The 26,680-nt window shown below is 34.2% G+C and overlaps 1 protein-coding gene across 17 annotated transcripts in view; it reads right to left on the bottom strand.

Moving 5' to 3' along the window:
* The window catches only part of Tbc1d5 (TBC1 domain family member 5), a 552,135-nt gene that overhangs the window by 62,223 nt on the left and 463,232 nt on the right, over positions 1-26,680 (bottom strand). For all 17 annotated transcript variants that reach the window (XR_004514672.1, XM_033757108.1, XM_033757102.1 and 14 more), the window contains one exon: positions 9,428-9,513. Coding sequence is in view for 16 of the 17 variants with exons in the window: in XM_033757108.1 (XP_033612999.1) it covers positions 9,428-9,513 (86 nt within the window). In the remaining variant the exon portion in view is untranslated. The remainder of the gene's footprint in view (positions 1-9,427; positions 9,514-26,680) is intronic.

Here is a 26,680-nt window from a genome sequence, read left to right as displayed (position 1 = left end):
GTTTTTAGTCACTGAATAAGCTGGGTAAATTTGGGAGAGTTATTCTGCCCTGTAGGACCTAAGTTTCCTTCTCCCTAAAATAAAGGGGCTAAATTTTAGGTTCCTTTAAAGTAAAAAAAAAAACAAAAAAAAACTACAACTTTGTGACTTGGAGAACATATAATACATTTCAGAGCAAAAGACTACAGAGATTCCTAATACATCAGATATAAGAATCAAAGTTTAAAGTAATAGGGTAGCATGAGAGATAGATAAAGCACAAAAAAATTAATGAAGATAAGTAAAGTTCATGTAATCAAGTTAAAATGTTTACAACTAGGCATTACATATAGAACAGGGAGGCAGGACTTAACATGAATTTATATTTTAAAATGTCTAACAACCTTAGAGACATTAACGTTTTATTTTGGTTGTCAAGGCTAGCAGTATGAGCCCACAGTGATGACACTAAAGAAAATGAGGATTCTGGGGCTTCATTAATATAAGATGAGAGGCCACAGGAGATACTGTACAACCATGGCAGTCAGCTTTTGGTTAATGTACTTATTTCTGGAAGAAATGAGCTGTTTCTAAATTAGTGGGGAAGTTGAAAATTAAGTCAGAAGAGGAATGACTGAAAAACCTGGGAAGTGAATTTTCCAACGATATAAGGGATACCATGAGGAAAAAGAGCCCTTTTTGAGTGTTGAAATAAAAAATGAGACAAGTTACAAAAACTATAGGGAGTTATAAAAGCTCTGATACAGGAAATTCTATCTAGTAGATATAACAGGTTTGATGTCAAATAGTTCCAATCCTGGAACTATATAATTGGAGTTTGGAAAATCATCTTCAGATACATTCAGTTTTGGCATGGGTGATAGGCAGGGTTAAATGAAAATCCCTTTTAACACTAAGAATTTATGATCTGCAATGCCAAATAGCATCTACTGTAACATTCGTTGTATCTTTCAGATGATAGGACAAAATACATTTAGAGGCCTGTGCACTAGCAAGGGCCTAGAATACAGGCCAAACCCTATTTCCAAATTTAAGGGTTTACTCTACCTATTTGTGAACTATCATAGTTCTTTCTCATCTCTGGGATACAGGGTCTGACACATACAACTTAAGGAAGTTTGAAAGGGTTACTTTGGCTCACAATCTGTAGAGGTTTCAGTGCACAGTCAGCTGGCTCCAAGGTAGCATGGTATGGCAGAATGGCATGGCAGGCTGGGAGCAGAGGCAGGCAGGGTTCAAGTGAAGAGGGAAGGAGACAGACTCTTACAGGCCACACGCCCACTTCCTCCAGCCAGGTTTCATCCCCCAAGTCCTATTTAGTTATAAACTCAACAGTGCACATTCAGTTCTCTCCTATTCCTTTTGTCCCTTCTTCCTCTTTATTTTCTATGATAACTTTTTTCCTTTGATTCTCCTTTCTCTTTTATTTTTTTTAAATCATTCAACTATACTTATTTTTTCCATCATGAAAAAATTTAACTGTTTTAAAATTATTTTTTAAGTGCAAAAAGTGGAATATTTGGAAAATGTACACATGCACACAGAAGCACAAACACACATATACAAATTGGTTTTGGGATAGAAACAATAACCTTTCTGCATTCCTATATATTTGCAGTCTGTCATTACTGATCTACTCTGAGTGGAGTATGGCTTTTGTTTATTTCTTCCAGGCTTATGAATATCAGCCTATTTATAATATTAGTTAACCTAACAAATAATAAGGAATATACATTAATTATAGTGCAGAAAATAATTGATAATCTTGAGATATACAGGAATAAATATTAATATTTCTGTTTTTACGGTGGTAGGTTTCAACTAATTTGTTCTCTGGCCTGACACACCTGAAAAATATGAATCATTCTAAAAGGTGCCATGGTTTACACTAACAATCTTTAGGGGCCAGAGAAGAAAATGATAGAACGGAAGAAGATACAGTTCTGAGATATGCATCTATTGAGTTTTTCCCTCTTGACCTCTCTTTCTCACTTTGCTATGTTTTGTCACAATTAAAGAAAAAAATAAACAGCTGCAGGTAAACATATATCAAGAATGAACTTGTCTGGGTTTAAGGCAGAGACATGGGAACAACAGAATACAAAGTAATGTGAGTCTGTATGATGGTTCAGCTTGATTGTGTCAACTTCACTGGCTTGAGTGCCTGGGGGATAGGTGGATTATATTTTTGGATGTGTTTGGGTGTGTCATGGAGTTGTGGACTTGGGGTCTATATCCAATCCCTTACCCTTTCCTCTTCAGCACTGTTCTCCTCCTCTAAATGAATGAATGAATGAATGAATGAGTGAATATTCGGCTGAGACTGTAGCTCAGTGTGAAGGCCCTGGGTTCCAACCCCAGGACCTCCCCCCAAAGAATGTCTTTGAATACCTAGCCCTTGGGCCAAACTGTATAGTTTATGCTAACAAGGGGATTTATAACCTTTTGGTCACACTAGCCCTAAAATTTATTTTATCAATTTCAGTGCTGGAAGAATGGAGACTGAGCAGCTAAGGTTAGTTACACAGCACTCCATGCCGCTAAGACTAACAATAAACATACATTGGAGACCACCAGAGGATAAGTTAGCTTCTCTAGTTGGCAACCCTTTGTGGTATCAAACATTGTTTTTGGGAGCACTAAGTACTCTACTGGGAGAGGAAAACTCAAAGGCTACTTGGGATTCCTGGACTGTAACCTTTTTCCCTTTAATTTTAAACTATATTCTTATGCATAAACATAACAGCTTCTTTGAATTCCAGTAAATTGCGGAATTTGATTGGTGGTCTAGTGACCCTCTCCAATACAGATTAAGAGCAGGGAAACATTTCTTACACAAGAAACAAATGACACTAGGAAAAAAGTAAACATAATATGAACTCTTATCAAACTTTTTTTGTTCATAAAAATACCATTAAGAAAATGAATAGGCAAGATAATGTTGGTGAGTTATATCTGGAATATATAATCCTACAAAGATTCCTATGCAGGATATATAGACTTCCTACATGTCCATAAAAACAAAGATAACACACTCAAAAATAGAGAAAATACTTTAACAGATACTTCAAAGAAGTTATACAAATCATCAATCTGCTGTGAGAAAAACTCAACATCATTAGTAACTAGGAAAATGCAAATTAAACGCAATAAAATACCATTTCACACCAACTAGAATGGATAAAGACTGACAAGAGCAAATGCTGGCATGGATGTAGAGCAATTGGAACCCTATCACTATGTTCCTGGTGTGAGTAGAAAAAAATATGTAATTACTCTGTAAAACAGTTTGGTAGTTTCTTGTAAAGTTAAACATCAGTCTTTCCAATAATTCAGGAACTTAACTTCTAAGTGTTTATCTAAGAAAAATGAAAATATACATCCACAAACAATAACAAACAATTCAAAACAGCTCTGCAAAACATTCCCAGTAGCCTACTCACAGTACTCCAAAACAGGATTAACCCAACATTCATCAACAAATATACTACAGAAATTGTAATATAGTTATATAATAGAATACAACTCAAAATTCCAAAGGAATGAACAAATTATGTATGAAATAATATGGATGAATCTCAAAAATGTTATGCAGAACATGAAAAAAATTAAATACAAAAGAGTACACATTGTATGGTTTAATTTATGTTAAACTCAAGAACAGGCAAAACAAACAGATGGTGATAAAATCTGATAAAGCAGTCACCTCAAGATTGGGGTTGGAATTGAGTGTAAAGGGATATGAGGGAATCTGGGATAAAATAAATGTTCATTTCAGACATTATTGTAGATGACTGTTACAAGGTATACATAACTATCAAAATACTTAGAACTGAATACTTAAGATCTCTATGTTTATGCGAATTTTATCTATTTTTGTAAAAGTCAAAAAATTTATGTTGGGCTAAACAGAAGACAGTGTTACTATTTTACCCAAATTGATTAAGAATTAACAATTCTCTTTAAAGCAACAGAAGTACTTCAGATACAGGTAAGTTTATTGTACAAATGCTTAAATAATCGAATACAAAAATAGAACAAAATTACATTTATATAGCTATCAATGTCTCTTGAAATTCTAATTTGTCAACTGACTACTAATAGTGATAACCAAGGACTCATAAGCTTCATGGCTTTGGTAACATTATTAGTGTATTATTTCTTTACCATAATTCAATAATAAAATACTGTATCACTGAAAAATGCAGTCAATCACATAAATATGGATAATAAGTCTGACTTAAAAAAAAATCCTGATGGACACATAAAGTAGAAATTTTCCTGAAGAACTTTATATGCCTCTTAGGTTTCAGAACAGTATTTATTGAATAATTAAACTAAACATTTATTGACTATAATAAATAGTGTCAGGTACTGAGATAGGGTTTGGGAATATACAGAGTTTAAGGCCCAAAGCCGGACTGACAACAAGGACATCAAACTTAATGCAAGATATCATGTATTACTCTATAATTTAAGATAAAAAGCATTCATTCATTTCACAAATATTGAGTTTCTTCTCTGCGCCAGGTAGTGGGAAAAAGCAGTGAAAAAGACAGATAGACGTGGTTCCTGCTTATGAAAACTCCTCATCCTTCCTGGGAGACTGCACTGATTAAGTCAGGTCCTATGTGGAGCACTCTTAAGTGGAGTCAGATCCTGATCCCTGGGAGAATTTTTAGCTTCTAGGCATTCCTGGGGAAAGAACAGATGCCCTTCCATGGAGTCTAACAAATGTGAGATGCCCCTTCCCTGGATCCTGGCTTCCTCCAAGATCCCATGCAACCATCCTGACCAGGGACCTTTGCAGAGGATCTCTGTTGAAATTATAATTCTGGGATCTTTCATCAACTGAATTATTATTTCAACTAAACTCTGAGGGGGCTGAGGAAACCTCGGTAGGCTAGTACAGAAAATGGATAAGGAAGATATTTGATTCTACTAATAAAGGATATTGCTGTCTTTAAAAAATACTAAATTCTTTTTTTGGGGGGGTACTGGCAATCAAATTCAGGCCCTTGCACTTGTGAAGCAAAAAAAAATTAAATTCTGACGTGTGACCATTCAGTTGGACATTTCAGTAGTTAGACTCTTAAATAAATTAGACGAGTCTTTCTGAAGACTGGTCATAATTTAAAAGCACTTTTTTATAGAAGCAACTCCTGGTTATTTAAGGACAGAACTGGAGCATTTGAGTGTTAAATTGTCATTCGGAGCTCAAAGTGGAAAAAAATAAGAAAATGTCAATTCCCATTTTTAAAAAGCAATGTGCAAGTCAGTGAAATCAGAGCACAGTGGATATTATCCACACTTGTAATGGAAAATCTACCACTAAAATACCTAGGCATTTGCTTTTAAAGACTTAATTATAGCAACTCATGTTAAAGCAGAGAAGAGAAATCAGGCTTCTTGATTTTTAAAGATATTCTTATCCATGAAATCACAAGTCATATTTGCATCTCTGCTCCTTATTTGGATATGTAACACAAATAGAAGTCCATTGCCATCTACATAGGAGGTATTGGACCCCCATTTTCCAGGTGTCTGCATGTTTCTTCTCTAACAACTACTTCCTCATCACTTCTAGGATTTTCTTCCACAAGTTATATATAACCCTTTAGATCATTCCCACTTCCCCTCTTGCTCCTCAGTGACAGTCCCAATGCACCAACTCTTAAAATTAGTGGCAAAGCCAAATGGCCAAAGGGCTCAGCCTGGCAAAGATTTCTCAGGCCTTACATAGCTAAACAGACATTTTAGTAATGTCTTCAGAGCTACAATTTTTTTTTATCATAGATAAAGGAGTAGACTATGCTGAACAAAGGATTAATATGGTGCTTAACAAGGTCTACATAGAAAGACTGACAAAATATTTGGCAAAATTATCAAACTTATCTCAATCTATTACTTTCTCAATCAGTGACAAAGGGAGCCTGTATACTTTCACTAATGTGTGGTTCATTGGTTTTTAGTTTGCAAATATGAAAGGTAAAAATGCTACTCTATTGTAATTTTAACTTACATTTATTTGAGTAATTATATGTTTGAAATACCTAACACTGATTTGAATGCAATTCTTTTGCTCTGTGCTTGCTATATTTGTATTCTAAGCACAATTTTAGTTGCTGCTATAAACAAGTCAAATGTGGAGTTTGTTTTTAGTGCAAGAAACAAATAAAAATATCCACAATAAAAAAAAAAAGCTTAAAAAGCATTTTAGGCAATGATCATTGCTATGAAAAACACAACAAAGAAAAACAGTAACAAAGAAAAGGGACAGGAATAAAGGGCTCTATTATTTTTGACACAGTAGTCAGAGTAAGCTTCTCTGAAGAAATGATATTTGATCGGAGACTACTGAGTGTTTGGAAAACATTCCAAACATAGAAAAGACAAATACAAAGCTCTAGAAAGGAGTGTGTGGGGAGGCTATTTCTGTGTTTGAGGAAAATGAAGCATGCCATCTGGCTGTGTAGCCCAATGAACAAGTACAGAGTGATGGTGACAAGTTAAGTTGGAGAGAGCAAGAGGCCAAAGCATCCAGTCCAGTAAAGAGGCTTTGAATTTTGACCCAAGTTTTTGGTAAGTCATTGCAGGGCTCTGAGCAGTGGAGTGATATAACCTGATTTACATTAATTGGCTGTTGGCTGGAAAAGGATCTATAAGAAAGACAGGAAACTGGGAGATTAGTAAAGAGACCAGTAGTGAGATGAGCAATGGTAATGATAATTTGGTATTAGCAGTACAAAGAAAGCAAAGTAAAATGTTTCAGGATATTTTGAAGAGGACATGCTGCTGGACTTATATTAAGGAAAAAAGAATCAAGGTCAATTTTAAAGCAAGCGGGTAGGGCTGCTTACTGTGATGGACAAACACTGGAGAAATAATAGGATCATAAGGATGGAGGTAAAAATCAAGAACTCAGTCTGGAAAGTATTACATTTGAGATGTATATGGGACATTTAGGAGGAAAGAGTAAGTAGAGTGATACATGAGTTCAAGGGGTAAAACTGAAGACATAAATATGGTCCCAACAGCTGCATATGGTGTAAAATCATGGGATGGATTGAAGTCCTCCAGGGAATGAGTAAGAAGGAAAGAAGCCTGAGGATATTTCAACACTGAGAAGAAGTGGTGTAAGGAGGCACACAGAGCATGGTATGAACTAGAATGGCCACTCAGCAGAATCCTGTGTTTTTGCACAATAATCTTTACCTGTTTACAAGAAAATAAAACAAAACCAATAGTTTGCAGTATAATGAGGGAGAACAGGCTAAATAGAGAAATTAAATACAAATGGGAGAAAGGAAAGGGCATAGTCCATTTCCATTGGGGGAAAATATGGTGGAAAATATGTTTGAATACACAGGTAATATTTGTGAAAGGCCTTTCCTATACCAAGCATTGACAAGCACAAGGAAGTCACGAATAAGACAAATTGCATGACCTCAGGCTGCTTAGATTTTAATGAGAAGTTTGGGGAAACATGATAAATATACAAATGAATTATGTAATTTCAGTTAATGACAAATGCTATGAAGAAAATAAAATTGAACAATAGCATAGGGAGAGGGGAGAAGACAGGCAGGGAGATGAACAGTGGCCTCTCTGAGATGGTGCTTTGGCAGAGCTCTAAATCAGGAAGAGGCATGGGAAGGTGGGTAGGAGGATTGCTCCAGTAGGAGGGAAGAGTTAGATGCAAAGGCCTCCAATAAGATCAAGAAACAAGAGAGGGCTACTGTGGCTGTGGCACAGTTGGAAAGACAAGGTAAAATTAGGAGATGATGGCAAAAACAATAGGAAAGGGCCTCAGGAAGACTTAACTATCAATGGCAATGGGAAGGCTTTCCAAAGGGGTTTAAGTAGAGGTTTGTATGACTCATTGTACATTTAAATTTCTCTGCCTATTTTGTAAAAACTGATCTTGTAGGGGTTGGAGGGAAACAAGGGACTCTAGTTAGAGGGATCTTGTTCGAAAAAAGAACCTTAAATACTTTGTTATTTTCAAGCGTATCAAAACTAAATACCTGACTCAATAGGAAGCAAATTTAAGTGAACAAACTGTAAGATTCTTAAGGGTAGGGATTTGTGTATGATTTGTTCACTCAGCATCTGTATTGTAGTGGCTAAAATAATCCAGAGCCTGGCACTCAACAAAATTATCTACATGGAATAGCTTTTTATTTGGAAATGAGACTCAGGTGAAATGAACATATAGAAAAGAACTTCAGCAAAGTTTCACTGGCTATGAAAATGTTTTCAAAATTACAGACTATATCAAAGTATGGGACAAACAGATTTCAAGTGAAGCTGAGTCATTTTATAATAACATATTGTTTTTAATTCAAATTTTAAGTTTAAAATTTATACACTTTATTATAAACTGCTTCTCATCCCTTAGACCAGTGATGGTGAGCCTTTTAGAGATGAATGCCCAAGCTCTAATCCAAAACCCTCTTAGTTATCACAAAATGCCAACACTGCAACTAAATCTGACCACTGAGGTTTTAGATTGGCAAAAACAACTCATACGTTAACATTTTTTTTTTTAAATAAGTAACACATGTACTGTAGGTTCGCCATCACTGCCATAGACTGTAAGTTTCTATGTGGCAGGCATTTTAATTCTTCAGTAATAACAGAACACAATGTGTATGTGCACTGCATAAATACATATTCAGGCTGTTGAAATTCTGCTGAAGGAAAACTAGCACACACGTAAAATATTTAAGGAAGAAAATTCGGACAACTTAGCAGTATTTATCATTTCTAACATTTTAGTCTTCCAGAGTAAACTTTGAAATTATATTATAATTTGAAATGATTCTGGTTTGACAAGTTAACTCTTGAGACATCTAAATATAGTATTATGAAACAACAAAACTGTTCATCAACCCTTTATGCCAATGTTAATTTCTTTAAAAAGTAGAATTTTAATGTTTTTTATTCCTACAGTGACCCTTAAAATTTCTGTGTATGCGATCAAAAATGCACACAAAAGATGCATTTATAAGCTTATTGTGCAGCTCTAAAGACAGTTGGGAAATCCAATTTTAATTTTGTTACTGAAATAATTTAAAATATATTATAAAACTGCCTCTTTTCAATGAAAAGCGAGGATCTAGAAAGAGATTATACCAAGTAGGCACAATTTATTCAGGTTTATTATTGTTAGAGAAATGAAGATGCTTAACTTCAAACTGTAAAAAAAAAGTAGTTTTACATTTAACTTTTCATGTTACCACAAAATATACCATTTTCTTATGCCTTAAAAAAACTTAGATAATTCAACAAAGATCCATTATGCACATTACCCATTAATATGCTAAAGTATGGAAAACAAATTTCAGCGAATGTGTAAAATTTTCTGATAACCTCTTAGAATATGTTTGTAATTTAGAACCATCATCAGAGTAAGTGGACTTACCGGCTTTTATTCATAAGGTCTGCTCCCCTTGCTTTGTAATAATCTAAATTGGGATGGAACTGATTAGTCACTGGTCTTGGATTTCTCTAAAGAAAAATAAAAGACAATAAATTGAAATAGATAAAGCCATCCACATTATTCATTAACATATAAAAGACAGAAATACCCTTTCTTCAGAAAATAATCTATATATAATGACATCTTAATTAAGTTCTTCCTTAACTGATTACTGATTAAAACAAATTGTTTTAATATATTTCATTTTAACCTATCTCACAGCTCAAACATTTATCCCCACCATTAGATTTATTTTCAACGATTTTGATCACTTAATAACTTTCCAAAACGTGAGATAAAGTAAAAATAAATCTGAAAGTTTACATGAGATATAACACAAGCATAAACTATGCTAAGGAGTAAGACACAAAGTCCGTAAAACTATGTATTTGGAAGAAGACTACATAAATCACCATTAGTTTTTGATAATCAGAATGCTAAGTAAGTCCACTAGATGGCACAATGAGTCCTCCTTCTCCTAAAAGGAATGTTATTTCAAAATTCAGCAACTGTTTTGAATTCACAAATTTCTATATTATCTATTCTTATTTATGAGTTTAATAAGTGGCCAAAAAATACCAGGTAGTGGAAATATCAGCAGGATAAGCATTGAATTGACCACTGTGCATTTCCATAAAGGCAGCAATAATACTGTTCTTTCTGGCATTTAATATTGTTTATAATATGGCAGAAATGCCCTTCATTATTAGGCTGGGTGTGTCCATTTAAAGTTGTTGCTATTTTTAACTGTATTAATTAGTTAAATGTATGAAGACCCTCACAGGTAAGTAAAAAAATTATTTTGAACACATTTACAGTATAATTTAAATGAACACCATCATCTCTAAAATGTGAAATTAAATATACTTTCCATTAAAACAGTTTTAAAAACTTATACTCTAACACTTACCTAAACATATAAGATTCAAATAATAATTAGGTCTTTGCACCAGAGCATGCACTGTCCTGTAAAAGGGCTATCTGGACACAGAGAGGCTATATTTCATCTTAATGAAAAATTACTGATATATTTAGATATCAGTCTTTGCAGATATAATCCCAAATCACTGATAGACTGGCATGTAGGCATGGGGGAAAAAGGGGATATAATTACTAAGGTTAAATAGTTTGAAATTCATTCAGCTAACAAGCTGCATCTTAATGGCCATGATGGACCTTTTCTTTTTCTGCTGAAAAGAGAATATTTACATGTTCAACCCTTTCATATCTCTTCCAAGCCAGCTCTAATCATCTGACAAAAATGACAATCCCTTGATTTAGCTCCAGCTACTACTCCACTGGTTTGGTATTCAACACAGTTCTATAATAATCAAATCTGAATTGCCTTGATGAAGATAACTGATGCTTCCATGACTACCATACTATTAAGTCTAACAGTGCAACTTTTCTCTCTCTAGGAAATGCATAGGTTTCCTCATGGTAGCTGATGACAACCTGGACCCGGGTACTGTATAATGTGAAAATAAAATTGAGGTTAAAGCCATTGGCAAACTGACAGCACATACAAGATTTATTTTAAAAATTAGCGTTCATAGGACTATCATTCATGACTAATCCTGCTCTTTATTCTCAGTACCTGTAAATACATTTTGTTTTTGCTAACACAAAAAGCTTTTCTCTTCTCTGACTTCCAACAAACTAATAAAGGATTATGTCACTTTTTGCAAGAAAATAATGAAAGAAGGGATCACATGGAGCAGTTTCTTGAAACATCTTTATAAAGAAATGACGAGCAATTCAAGACACAAGTGCTGATCTATCTAAGCACTTAAAGCCGTTATTAGGAATAATGATCCAACTTGAACATATGAATGAGGCTCAAGTATCGCTTTCACTGAGACCTATTTAAACTCCTAGGAGATTTACTGGTATCAAAGGGAGAGGTAAAGTACCAAAGTATTAGAAACAACAACAAAAAAGAATCAAAAGATGATACTGAAAAACAACATAGGAAATACTAAGAAAAAAAATCAGTTATTGTTGAAAGTCATTCCACAGGGTTTTCTGTTGAGATGATGTTATAGTAATTCTAAAACATACATAAGTATACAAACAGATAATTTAGGCCAGCTGTCCAACTGAAATATAATGTGCGTCATAAATACAATTTAAAATTTTCTAGCAGCTACATTTAAAATAAAAAAGAAAAGCGGAAATAGATAAAATTAAATGTAATTTTATTAAGTCTTTTAAAAATTTTAATTTTGAGATACTTTATATTCTTTTTGTACAATCTTTGAAATAAAGTGTGCATTTTACACTTACAACAATCTGAATTTGGACATAGCACAATTAAATGCTGAACAGCTACGTGTGCTTTGTATATTGGGCAGAAGAGAACTAAATGTCTGACCCATGTGTAAACCATTTCATAACTATAAAAATCAACACGTGGACATGAATAATAAAGCTATGGATACATTTATATATTAACATTAATTTTTGATGTTTCTTCAGTCTCTTTCTGAATAAGGATTTTAGAAGTCAAGAAATTTTAGAATACCTTCTCACATAAACAAAAACCAAATTAAGATAGGTTTACATCAGTGTTAAGCATAAACATATAAATATACATTAAAGGTAAAATGGAAAGACAATTGGAACTACATACCAAAATGAAAACAACTGTTTCCCTAGGGGAATAAGGTTAGACAGAATTCTAACTTCACATGGTTAAAATATTTTAAGAGATGCTTGCTTTGCTTAAAGGATTTTTTCCAAATAAAATTTTATAGAACTCTCTAGTTCTTTCTAATTTTTAAAGACCAAAAATTTTATTTAAAATGAGTCACTGCAATTTTATCTGTGTACCTATGTACCCTGCTTGAAGAAGATCAGACCCCAAGACATCTATAATTTCTTATTGTGTAGAACATGCTAAGTCAACACATTTAATTGTATGTCTTTTTCAGTCCATTTTCATACAGTTAGGATTTCTGACAATTAGACCCAATGTACACTTTAAAAAAAATTCTATGATTGTTAGGGAATTGATCATGTTAAAGTATGCTGTGACGCCTCCTTACAGGCTGCATTCTCCTGATACATCTTGGCTCCTAAAATGACCTCATGCCCTTATCTTTGGTTTCCCTCCCCGACAAGGCCACAGTGGTCCAGGAAAGTTGAAACCTGTGTCTGCAGGACTGGGCCCATAAAAACAATCTGGCCTGTGATAGGTTAAAAGTAGCTCACTCCTCATAAATAAGCAATAGTCCACCCCAAAACTGATAAAAGGACCTTCCTTTCTTTGTTCTTCTCTCTCCTTCTGCTTCTTCCTCCTCTCTCTCTCCCTCCCCCTCCCCCCTCCCGCTCTCTCTCCCTCTCTCTGCCTCTGCCTTCCTGCCTCCAGCTTGCCTCCCTACAATAAAGATCTCCTGCCGGACTTCTCCGTGCGTGAGTGGCCTAATTGGGAAGGGGCACCCGAAAGGGCACACGAACCCCCTTTCAATGATTTTGATGAATTTTCCTTTGGAAGGAAACTAGTAGAATAGTAGTCATTATGGGAAACTAAGATAGAAATTAACATACAATCAGGGACGGACTGTGCTCTCAAGGAGGTCAGCAGAAAATTAAAGATATCAGAATTGTGGCTGGAGGCACAGCTGAAAAAGGCAAGACTCCAAGATAAAGTCACAATTGCCAGACTTGCATACTTCCCTAAGGGATAAGCAGAATTTGGAATTATGTTGTAATTAGTACCAGCCAGTCTATTAAATCTAGATATGTATCAGATACCCCGATTGGTGACCAGAACACCTGGACCCATCCCTTCCCATAGTTAATGCTGTCAGTCATATACCCTTGCTATATGTCCTGCTTTCTTATTGGATCTATGTCAGGTAAGCAGGTATACTTATAATCTTACTGGTTGATTATAGTTTGACCCATGTTGTTCCTACAATGTGATTCTGCTGTATAAATTATCCCTGAAAAAGGGTCTCAGTGGCAATCCACTTGAGCATCCTCCTATCCCTCAGGAGCTATTCATTTTCTCTGATAAACCTTTCTTACTCTTAATCTTTGTCCTTTAGAATTCATTCTTCAATTTCAGAGGATACAAATTCCAAACTTCTGACATCTAACAGGTTGGGAGTTATATTTTTTCCTATATCATTATCTTATTGAATTCATATTGGCTTTCGTATAGAATATCAATTATATCCTATGATCAGGAAATTTTCTCTCACTAGATGTTTAACTCACAAATATATTCCACCCTGGGTTTACCATGCCTTTTAAAGCTAACGAACAAGACGGGCTTGAAATAAGCTAATTAACTACCTAAGTCATTCAATTCTTCAATGAGGTGTCACTAAAAAATATGGTTAAAGTTTGAATGTTTTTGGTTTTTATTTTATTGAGACAGGATCTTATTATGTAGATTGAAGTGGCCTTAAGCTCACTATGTAGCCCAGGCTGGTCTCAAACTCAAGGCAATCCTCCTGCCTCAGACTCCCAAATGCTGGCATTACAGATGTACAAACATCAAATCTGGCTTAAAAATTTTAAAATTAGAATAAGTGACACACTGTCATTGCTTATCCCCTCAAAATACTTCCCCTCTCTTCAAACATACTTATCCCACTGATTTTGGTGCTTTATGAAGCAGTGCTAGAAGTTCTCTTTCATGAGTATCTTTACTTGTGCTGCCATGGCCAACTCGATATTCTAAAAACAGTTCTAAACATTTGCCTTTCATGGTCATTTTGACTTTGGAGAAGAGACAGAAATCTCATAGTGCTAAAGCAAAATTAATGGTGGCAGAAATGAGACAGACCTAGAGGAAACTAAATGGGAAATCAAGCCAAAACTAAACAAAACCTGTGAAGTGTACTTCTCACTTCCCAAAATGCTTTTATTAACAGCATGATCACAAAACAATTTCCAAATATTTAATGATAGCAATCAAGAGTTAAGACTGAAATCTGATCTGTCAGTTAGAATTAATCTTGTTCACTTCTGAGGTCTGTATTATATGACTGTAACCTGCTCCTTAATGTAATTTTAGGCAAGAGAAATACAGTGATGAACGAGTCCTCTTTCCCATATGCTGTAATGGAAATCTGCAGATCACTACACAACCCTCTTCCTCTTCTCTACCCTATCTCTCATGGCAGCATTTCAATATTTTAAGTCAAACATACTTTGTTATAGTAGTATAACAATATGTGAATGTTAATTCATATTAAGAATAACTACAAGATGCTGCAAGAAGTATAATTAACCACAAGATGGTACCTGACAATTTTCCTTGTTCTGAGCCTGGTAAAATCAAACTCATTCAAAAAGGTCATTACAATGGTACTTCTGTATTGAATTACTAACTCCTGTCCCTCTCTCGAAGATGATATATCCATTGCAACAAATAATATGGAGACTCCAGAAGGAAGAGTCTAAAGTAGTCATTCTCCTTTAAACAGTGTGGTATTTTTCAAAGGCTAATTATACATACATGTAGGACTGAAAAGAGCAAAGGGAAAACAATTCCAGTGATACAAATTCTAATGCACTAATGTACCAGTAAGAATTAGTGTTGAGTTTTATATTGAAAACAAAAGCACTAGGTGTGTAACACAACTGGGTGAAAGAAGGGATCAGGAGTCAGTACCAGGCCTCCTGCTCTAGTCATCATTGGCTAAGGAACTGTGAGGACATAAGTTGTTACACTTCTAGCTCTAGTTTCATCGTCTGCAAAACTGCAGCAAGGATTAAAAGAGCAATGAAAATGAAGTGCACAGCACAATGCCAGTTACTTGATAAAAACTCACTGAAATGGAAGCTATGAATACCTCCAATATCACTGAGCACAGGCAAACAGATCTTGACAGAGAGCAGATTTGACAGTTTCACAACCCCAAAACTATGATATTAAATAGGGAAAGTGATGTTTTTTATCTCTAATAATCATATATACATTTAGGATAAGCTCTGTCAAACATTGCATGTAGTTTCAAAAACAGAAATATATTTAGGAAGATAGATAATGCACACTGGATTTGATATAGGGAGAAAAGGCTCTGAATAGGAGCACATATATTTATAAATTTAAAAAGGTAAACCTTTTTATTAAGTTATGAATGCAATATTTGTTAGTTTATGAAATCATTATAACCAAAATGATTTACTTCATGCAACATGGCCAAGTTTTTTTATCATTTATTGATCATGATTTTTACATTCAACTGATAAAGTTCTTGTAGCACTTAATAGAAAAAATTCTATTTTAGTATAATGTGTGTCTGGCATGAGGAATATACTTGATAAATGAATTATTTGTCTTTCTAATATTTTTCTACCAAGTCTTAATTTCTATAGCATGCTAAGTTAGAAAAGGAGAAAAATAATAAGGCTCAGAAGGAGAAACAGCACTGTAAAAACATGTCGAATATTTCTCTTTAATGAAAAATGAGACCCTATTTTAGTGAACATGTTATTGCCACAATGCTGGGGGGAAAGCAACCGTCATTAGAAAAATGAATTGTTCAGCTGTTTATAAGCAAAAAGCTCTGGGGGAATTTCTCAGGACCCCAAAGGCAAAGCATTACAGGGTTATGCAGACGTATGTTGCAGGTGTTTAAGGGGAGACAGGTGGGCAAACCTCAGCCATGGAAGAGGAGTTGGTTTAGTACGCTGTAACTGAAATGAGATACCCTAAATGCATCCAAGTGCAGAGATGCCATGGCAGAAGAGAACTAGAGCTATAGAGCAAAAAGTCTCACAAAAATAATTATCCTGTTAGTGCCAAGCAAACAGAATTTTTCTCTACATTTTGTAGTTTTATAGAAAACAAACACTGCCAATTACTTTTTAGTTTTTTTAACTAAAGGTATTTTAAATCTGGAACAAAAAACCAGCCTGAAATAGCAATAATTATCCAAAAAAGATAAGGATGAAGTATTGTTGCTTTTATTTAAACAAATATTCCTAAGGAGACAGTTTGTTGTAATATTCCCTCTTTGGTTTACTAGGCAACATTAGATTTATCATAATTCTCCTAAAGCCTATGATATTTCTATATTAAAATGCTAATTTTGTCTTTTCTTTTGCCTGTAATTAAAGCCAGAGAAATTGTTGTCTGATACTCCCTGATTGCTACAGGGTTCACAAAGGTCTCACCATTTCTGTCTCTTACTGCCACATACTGCCCTCTTCATTTAATAAAGATAGTGATAAGGTATATCAAAAGGTAGGCATTTTAATTCTACAGGCTCATAAAATTCTTTTTAACACACACACACACACTGATATTGCTATTAAACTGAGACTATTTTATTTTCTTTTTTTGTCCATCTAAGAATTTATTTTCTTTTTTTTTTGGCGGTACCGGGGACCGAACTCAGGACTTTGTGCTTATGAGGCAGGTGGCAACACCTCTGAGCTAAATCCCTGGCCCAAGAATTGACTTTCTTATATCACCCGTGAGTGAAGACAATACTCATTATATAGAATAGTAAAATACATATTGGTATATTAAGCCATATCTTCCCATTCTAAGCCACTGTTATTCTTTTAAACAACCTATACCATGAATTATTTTCAAATACTTAGTATAAAATATAGTCACAAAACATCAGATTTGGAAAAATGAAACTTAAATTTTAAAAATAATATTAAGAAACCCAGAATGTGTGAATATAATGCATTCATCAAGTTCACAGAGATCTTCATACCAAAGAATATAAATCCTTGTAACTTGGTTGTAAATAAGAATATTACTCTAGTACCAGAATCTGGTATATACTAAGAATTCCTATGTATATTGATAAGAAATATATATTATGAACAGACAGCATTAAAAATCTTAGAGCAGACTGATGGAAATTGACAGAAAAATTTAGGTAATTTTCATCTGTGCAACTACAGATTAAAACTTACAAAGAGAAAATTTAGAAGAGAAAGTTAAAAAAAAAAAAAAGCAGAAACACTGTTAATTGGGAAAAGACACAGACAAAACCTCTGAACTCATGCCAGCCTCATTTTACATACTGAATAAGCTCAAATCCCTAAAGTGACATCCCCATCTATACCCTGGCAAGCCGAGATCTCAGATGGCAGAGAAGCATTTTAAACCACCTGTGCGTTATGCTTGACTCTAGCTTTATACAATAAATAGACACCAAAAGAAAAATAAAAATGTTTCCTTTTTGTAATGTATTTACAATTTTTAATTTAGCATGCAGAAAGATGTAAGAGTAACATCTTCAATCCCACCCCCAACTTGCCACTTATAAGTATGGAAAATAGGAATTTAGGTCTGCAAATCTTTGTTATTAAATCTGGGTCTCAAAATATTCCTTTTATGTAATTGGTCTGCATTTTTTTGTAGTACTCAACTATTCATGTTTTTCTTTCTTTCAGTGACAACAGAATAATAGGTGGCATTTAAAGATATTTTATAAACCCATTTGTGTGGTCCTAAAAGTACTTTCCAATCTTTTTCCTTCTTTTCTTCCTCTCTTCTTTCCTGCCTTTCTCTCTCGTTCCCTCCCTTTCTTTCCTTGTATTTCCCCTAACCTTTATTTAAAGGTAAAAAAGGTTGATGCAACCTTAAAAAATTCGTAAATAGCTCACAATTTAGGAAATAGACAATAAATTTAAGTCCTTGGTATAACAATTACCATTGCAAATTTATATTTTTAGAAATATTAGAATAATTTATTCAAATTATGATATAAACAGAAGCAGTTTAAAATAGTTTTTAGGATTTTTGGACCGCCAATAATAAGATCCTATTGTCCTGAGAACCCTGATTTGAGAAATTCTGACCCAATCTTTCTTCCTCTATTATTTTCCTTTTGTTAAAAATCTGTTTTTCAATTGCCACTGCAAAACTAAGATGTTATAGTTAGTCCTGGGAAAAGGAATCTTTCACAGCCACTCTTCTCATGAAATTCTGGGAATAATTTCAATGATAAAGCATCTTAAAGTTAAAAGTTCTTTTATTGTAAAAAAAATCCCAATCCTAATTAAGTTCATTTGTTTACACTACTTAGTGTTTCACTAAAGCTTTAATACTGAACTTTGAAATTTCTAAGGGAGTGATCACAATGCAAATGCAAATAACATAGATATGTGAGTTAAACTTTACTAAGCATATTCCCTACATAAAAAGAGTGTCAAGTTAAGAGTACAGAGACCACTGACGCTACATAGTGGGCCTTTTGCCTTTCCTTGACTTTTTAATTATAGATTCATGTGTCATAAAAAGAAAATATGTACATGTCTCTAGGTTGTAGACAGGGTTATACAATATTTTCTTTTAAAATCAATAAACTCTGATACAGCTCAGCTTTAAATACAAGGGCCCCTCAGATGCTAAATAATAATCACCAGCACACCAAGTGCAAGCCGTTCATAATATCCATGCTACAAGTACATAGTTTTTTTGTTTTGTTTTGTTTTTTGTTTTTGTACCACAGACTGTTATGTTTTCTGGTGAAGAATTTGGTCTTTTTTTTTTCAGAATAATGCTTTTAAATGCATAAAACATACAGGGTTATATAGGAAACTATATAGAAAAATGGAAATAAAGTATTGGATTGTTACAGTGGCAGATGAAGTCATGAAATAACAAGTCATAGTGGCTGCTCTATTACTGTGGTTTCTAAGTCCTGGCAAATGTAAATGGTAATTTCAAGATACCTTCATCAACTGTAATGTGATACAAAATATCCATGATTGCTATCAGAGACAATGTTTCAGGTCCTGCTAATACTATTGTAGTTGCCTTCACCCATATTTGCAAAAAATACAAATTTTATTAAGGGCCTTATGAAAATAATGATAAAAAATTTTCCAATCTAAGTTCTTAGATCTTTGAATTTTACCCACAGACCATAAGGGAGGACTGCAATCTCTCCACAGAAATCTAAAGGTGATTTTCCTCTTAGAAAAGTTCAGTTTTATGAGTACCACAGCAGTAGTTTATTGACCCTTTTCTCTATGCATATGTGTAGAAATGGTAGTCAAAATATCAAACAACTAGTATAGCATAGCTAGATATCAATTAGGATTGATAGCGACACAGGGAGAAGTGCGTAGAAAGTCCATGCTGTGCCAGACCTCAACCCCTCTGATGCTGCATATTTTTTAAAATTTACACATAAAAAAGTACTTCATCATTTTAATAACTGGTATATCAGCTGCATGCCAGCTAGCCGGAAAGGAGTAATATTTAGGAGTGGAATGTGTTTAGACGTTTAAGTTTTGTTCTGGATAGCATCCAGTGCCTCACCTAAAAAGAAGGAAGTGAGTACAGAAGGAGGATGAATGTGAGGGAGTTGAGACAGTGTTCAGTTACAATGAAGCAAACTGCTACTTCTGGAGAGTCCATTTTTTTCCATGCTAATCTCTCTGAGAGTTTCCACTGTTGACAGCAAAGGGACTTGCAGAGGGCTCCTTTATAAGTAGAGCTGTCTACTCTACTCACAACTTTTTTTTTTTAAGAGGCAGCTAAACTTTCTCAGTCTACAACTAGAAATAGTTAAAGAAAATAGCTCTCTTTTTAGAGGTCATCTGGGATCTAAGGTCCCTCTAGTTAGAACTTTGAAGCAGTGAGAAGGGCTGCATAATACACCATGATTTACAAAGACCAAACAAGATAGTATGACTTAGAAACATTAAGTAATCAGTGTAGCTAGGAGAAGGACAATCTTTGGAGGCTATTCTTTTTTCTAGTAGGTATCTTCTATGTGGAAGTATTGAGCTCTTGCTTCCTGGATACTCATTTAAAACACCCTGGAAAGATATAAATTTTTAAATGGCAGGAAATAATGTATATAAAAACACACAAAGTATGTGTATTTATTTATTTATTTATTTATTTTTGTACCAGAGATTGAACTCTTGACCTTGCACTTGCAAAGCAAGCAGTGGAACCACTGAGCTAAATCCCGGCCCAATATCTTTTAAAAATAAGTAGTTTGCAGAAACCGAAAAACTAATTCTAAAATTCATAAAGGAAAAGCTAGCAGCTTGAAAGAATTATAATAATCTTTAAAAGTTAAACCATACTCATGAATGCATATACAGTGATTTAAAATGTTACTATAAAGCTATGACAAATAGCACAGTGTGGTACAGCCATATGGACAGACATACAGTTCTATTAAACAGCATCAAGAGTCTGGAAATAAACCATCAAATTTATGGTCTTGACTTTGACAGTTATGAAAGGCAATTCAACAGGGATCAATCTCTTAGAGGAAAAAACAGGAATACAACTTTGTGATCTTGAGTTAAGCAATGATTTTTTAGATATGACACCAACAGCACAAATGATAAAAGAGGAAATTGATAAGGTAAACTGGGTCAAAATTAGAAACATTTACTCTTCTAAGGTCACAATTAAGAAAGTGAAAATATGACCCACAGATGAAAGAAAATATGTGCAAATCATGTACATGCAGAATATATAAAGAACCCTTCTAACTCAATGATAAGACAACCAAATTCAGAATGGGAAAAGCATCTGCAAAGACATTTCTTTATAGATGTACAAATAGCCATCAAGCACATGAAAAATGTTTAAAACAACTGGTCATCAAGGAAAGTCAAAACAAAACTACAATGAAATGTAATTTTATGCACTTTAGAAGGAATATTCATTTTTGGCAAGGATGTGGAGAAATTGGAACTCTTAAATATTGCTGGATAGGAATGTAAAACAGTGCATTCATTTTGGAAAATAGTTTGGTAAATCCTCACTCTGTTAAATAAAGAGTTGCCGTACAATTCAGCAATTCCATACTTGGTGCACAGAGTATTGAAAAATATATGTCCACACAAAAAATAGCACAGAAAAAGTTCACAGGAGCCTCATTTATAATAGTTAAAGAGTAGAAACAATCCAAATATCTGATAAGTAATAATAAACAAAGTGTGGTATATTCACAATGGAATATTATTTGGCAATGAAAATGAATTAAGTATGGTTATACGTTTCTATTAACTATGAATAAATGCAAAAAAAACCCCACTATGTTGTTAAAAAAGCCAGTCACAGAAGATGTACATTATATCTCATTTACACAAAATATTCAAATTAGGAAAACTATGGAGAGAGCACAATAGTGGTTACCTAAGGTGAGGCGAAGGGGTGGGAAGGGAATTTCAGATATGGGGCTGTGAGTACAAAATAACTAATAATGGTCGCAAGGTTTCATTCTGGGGTGATGAATATGTTCTAGATAGATTATGACAAGAATGTACAACTTTTTGAATTTATTAAAATTCACTGGATTCTGTCTTCCTCCCCCTGGAAGAAAAGGATTGATGCAGAAGAAAGAGGAAGAAGAATTTTTTTTTAAATACTTTGTATCTTTCAAAACCCTTGTAATTTCCTTAGTATGTGCTCTTTTGCTCCTCACTCCTTATAAATAGATATTACCTCTGCTAGAGTTTGAAAGGCAAGGCCATTTCTGATTTCTTCTTTATTCTTCCTAGCATTAGTTAAAAATAAAATTTACTTACTTAATGTTATTCAAAAGAAAATAAACGATGAAAAGTATTACTTTTTTTGTCTTTGTATTAAATCTATTATATCAGTAAGTTAAATAGATACACAGAACTTTTTAAAAATCTGGCTGAATTTATTACTCTTTTATCAAAAGTTTGTCATACAGTGTGATTTGTTTTTAGCCAACCTTTCTGACCTCTTGTAAGAGTGACTTGCTCTGCAGAGGGCTTTAAAGGTCTGGAAGTTCAGTACCACAAGGCTGCCTCTAAAGGTTATCTGGAAACTAAACCAAATGCATTATATGATACTAACAAGCACGCAAGTATTTTCCACATCTGGTAGTAATTCTGTGTGGTACTCTAAGCATAACTTTAGTCTTCAATTCTTGCCCATTTCTCCTTCTATTCATCTCTCCACTACCTCTCTGTACAAAAATCAAAGCTCTATCTTTGGTACCATTTCAGACTGCCTCCTAGATGAACCTCAGATCTGGGACATGAAAAATAAAAACACGAGCTTGAGAAAGTTCTCTATCCTGCCTCAGGTACTCCTGCGGCAAACCCATGCTGCAATGGAATCCACAACTGTCATAGTTTAGACTCATCTTTTACAAGATTTTAATTTTCTCTCTGATTCACAGACAGAATATCCTGAGAACCAGAGATTTAGGCCTGATTTTTTACTTTCTGCCTCAGTTCCAGCCAAGATCTAATCGCCAATCAGTTGCAGCTCCAATTTCTTAGCATGGCATTCAAGGTCCTCTGTGATTTACCCAACACTAAAATTATCACACCACTCCCAAGGTACCCTGCATTTCACCCACAACTACTGACAGCAATACCCCGTTATGTCTAGAGTGTAGGTGAACTTTTCCCTTGGGTTACAATGGTCTAGTCACAATTCTCTGCATACTGAGAATCCTCTCACCCTTAGTTAAGATACCACCTTCTACATAAAGCCTTCTATGAATTTCCACATTATTCCCTTCCTGCCATTCTCAAGCACACTAATCTTCAATTAATTGCTTATGTATTTCATCTTGCCTTGTATTATGTTTAGTTGTGCACATGTCTATCTTACACAGAGAGTGTAAATTCACTGAATGCAGGGCCTACGTATGGATCACTGCAGACTTTCTATTCTAGCAAAGTGTCTGGCACATGGCACATAGTCAATGACTGTCTATGAGCTAGATAAACCAAAAAGCTTGCCAAAGTCTGGCTTTTAAAGAAATAATTGCAGAGAGGCAGGGTGAGGATCAGTTCCTGCAGTTATGTATAACTAACATCAGACTCAGAGAGAAGGCATTTCTTAAACGCCCTTACAAGTCTTTCCTCCACAGGAGACATGCTAAGGTCAAAGATTTGCAAGATGTTGCCATTCTTATCTTAGAAAGAAGCTTTGAAAAGGCTAACTGGTATCAAATGTGATCTCACACAGCTCTCAAAGATTTTCTGGATGAGCAGAATCTTAACTCACTACATCTAGTTATGTATTATCATGATCAAAGGATAGCTAACAAATAAAGAGAGAAGTCCATTTTATTCATTTATTTATTTTTTTGGTACCAGGGATCAAACTCAGGACCTTGCACTTGTGAGGCAGGCACAATGCCACTGAGCTAAATCCCCGGCCCAAAGCTGATTATTCTAACAGGGAGAATTAGTAAGCAGAGTATCCATAGGTTGGCTGTGACATTTGACTATTTTTGCTCACTAGGTCATCTCACTAAGGAGCAGCCTGAACAGATGAGGGATGACACTGTTATAAAGTACAACACAGGTAAGAGAGCTCAGTTGTTTAATTGAGGTAAACACCTTGAGGGCAGTGAGTTGTCTGACTGTTGTGTTTTTGTAGTATGGGTTTTTTGTTTGGATCTTCATAGAAGTTATTACGAGGAAACTGTGAAGGTGGATGTAATTTTAAAACCAAGAAGTGCCATTAAAGCTGGAGGGAAAGAAGACTGCAAACTTTTCATTTGGCTAGAAGCAGATAGGGCAAACCAAATGGAAGAGTAAGTACAGATGTGGGATGAAGATGATATGGAAAGAAACATCTTTCTGTTGCTCTTCATCAATGAATCCCTCTATCCAAATTGTGCTACAGGGAAACACTGGTGATAAAACAATCAGGATCTTACCCTTAAGGAATCTGCTTATTAAATTAGAGGATGAGGCAATCAAATTACACAGAGCAATGTTCTGTCTGTGATGAATGCTTAGGAAGAAGGTATATGATATAAAAAAAGATACAGCAGGAAGATTTCATTTCATAAAGAAAACAAGACTTCTCAGATGGAATGGTGATCTCAAGAAATGGTCATTAATTACATTTCTTCTTGCAGGGAGGTTCATGGAGAGAAGAGGTGAAGTTAGGGAGGCAAGGATGAACTCATTGCTGTTCTCTGTCATTTTCAAGAGGTTCCATCAGCTGTTACGTGATATCTTTTTTTAGACTATACTATTTAATGACTAATGATATCTAGAACCTACAGACCTTACCTGTATATAAAAGTACATAAAAGCAACATGTGATTTGAAAGAATTAACACATAATATACCATACGATTTAATCATTTAGAAGTTGTTGTATATAAATGGAAAGTTTGAAATTAAGAGGGGTAAGGAAGAATCTGCTCATTTGTAAAGCATCAGGTACTAAACTTAAAGAAATAAAAATATGCTACAAAAGAGGTCAAGCCAATTCAATCTTGTTTTTTTTTCCTACAGAAAGTACATTAACATCAACTATTACTTCTTGGTATCTAATTGGTACCACAGCATATGGTCCCTTTGTAAATATTTCATAGTCACAGAATTTTAACAATAAACTTACTATTTTATAGGTAAAGACCTAGGTTCAGAATGGTTGTTGCCAATTTATTTTTCCTCTGAGACTCCACACTATCTTTACTTCTCCCTTCTTTTTAATTTCTCAACTCCATACAATCTTTTACTTGTCTTTATCATGTCATTTTTTCAGTCTGAGAGAAGACTTATTTTTCCTTCAGTGTGTACCATGAATATGTCAGCAACTTTCAACAGAATTATTTACTTTTAATATCAGTTGATCTTACTACTTTTGTCACTAGTCATTTCTATGTCCTTGGAGTAGAAATATGCATGTACATGTGCTTATGCAATTATAATGCCAGTTTTTCCTAGTTTTCTCACATTCTGAGTCTTCTCTATGTACTCTTTCTTCCTGAACGCAGCATCTCTTTGACAGTGTATTTCCTCTGATTCTCTCTTCTTCTCTTCTCATTTCCCCAAAAAACCATTCTTGCAGACCACTTTACATCTCCTGAGCTATAATTAATATGCATAATCTAAGACTCCTAAATCTGAATTTTTGGTCCATATCCCTCCTTTGTGCTCTAGACAGACATTTTGAGTTGACCTCTGGACACATCTACCTGGATATTTCATAACCTCCTTAAATCAACTCCTTAACTTACTTAACTTTCTTAAACACCTAGTCACCATCTGAAAAACTTGCAGATTTGCATATTTTTTCACCAATTCAATAAATAGTTGGATACCTGGGAAATGGAAACAACTGTTTCCTGGTCACACTAATTATTCACAAGCCTCTATTTATATACTTAGGTGTTCCTTGAAGTTACTTTTTACATTTTCTACTTTCAAGACACTCATAAATGTATTTTTAAAGAAGAAAAGAAAAAAGGAAATGAGAATAGTAAAAAAATAAAATTCTTATATTTTACTATTCGTCATACCGAAAGAATAGCTTATGTAAAATTACGGTAATTTAAATAAAAACAGACACATATATACAAACACACATTAAATATTTCTATGAATTCCTTTAGGACACCAAACTGTGTTACCTTTTTGATAATGAAACTCTCCTCCCCTGTTAATCAAAAGCCCATTCCTTTAAATGACTATGTCTTAAGTATATGTTAAAATTTTAGTTTTTATTAATGTCATTTCAAATACTGTTTTCTATGTACTTCATTTCTAGAACTCATATAATTCAAGAGAGCTCACATAAGATGTTATCAATTAAGTAGTTGTTCTCTGATTAGTAGCTAGCATTCTTGTCAGTGGGTGGTCTCATAAGGTACACTCAATTAGAACCTATATAATCTGGCTGGGGTTCTGCAAGTTATAGCTGGAAAGATAAGGGTAAAAGTTCTACTTCTTCTGGAGTGTATGAAAATATCTCCAGCCATTCATGTCATTTTTCTGCATTCTTCAAATTTTTCCACTTGGTTCTGTTCCTCAAAGAACACAGAAGCACCACAGAATGCCCACTTTTCAGTGGAATACATTTAGATACTATTTTTATTGCTATTGTTACAGAGAAAATAGAGAAGCAATGAATAAGTTACTTGAACTGCAGTGGGAACCTCAATAAAAGGCCAGCAAGAATCAAATCACTAACCAATATCTAACGTTATTATGGACAGGCCTATGGCTGACAATTTTGTGAAACACAGATTTAAACATCATCAGTTCATAGCTCTTCAACACATTTTTAGTAAACACTATAAAGGATAAACTTAAAGAACTGTCAAGAAAAAAAAAAAACTCAGAATACAGGATGCAGAGAAAAAACTTGAAAATTGAACTCTTGATTTACTGAAGTAGCTATGCATTAAACAGATGTTAAAATATTCATATCTCTAAAAAGGTGAGTAAGAAGATAATTATTTCCAATTTATCTCTTTTTTTTTTTTTTTTTTTTTTTTT

Source organism: Fukomys damarensis, unplaced genomic scaffold (assembly GCF_012274545.1).
Source record: "Fukomys damarensis isolate Sample0158 unplaced genomic scaffold, DMR_v1.0_HiC HiC_scaffold_28, whole genome shotgun sequence".
Lineage (NCBI taxonomy): Eukaryota > Metazoa > Chordata > Mammalia > Rodentia > Bathyergidae > Fukomys > Fukomys damarensis.
Note: the sequence above shows the minus strand (reverse complement) of the source record. Positions and strands in the feature narration are given on the sequence as shown.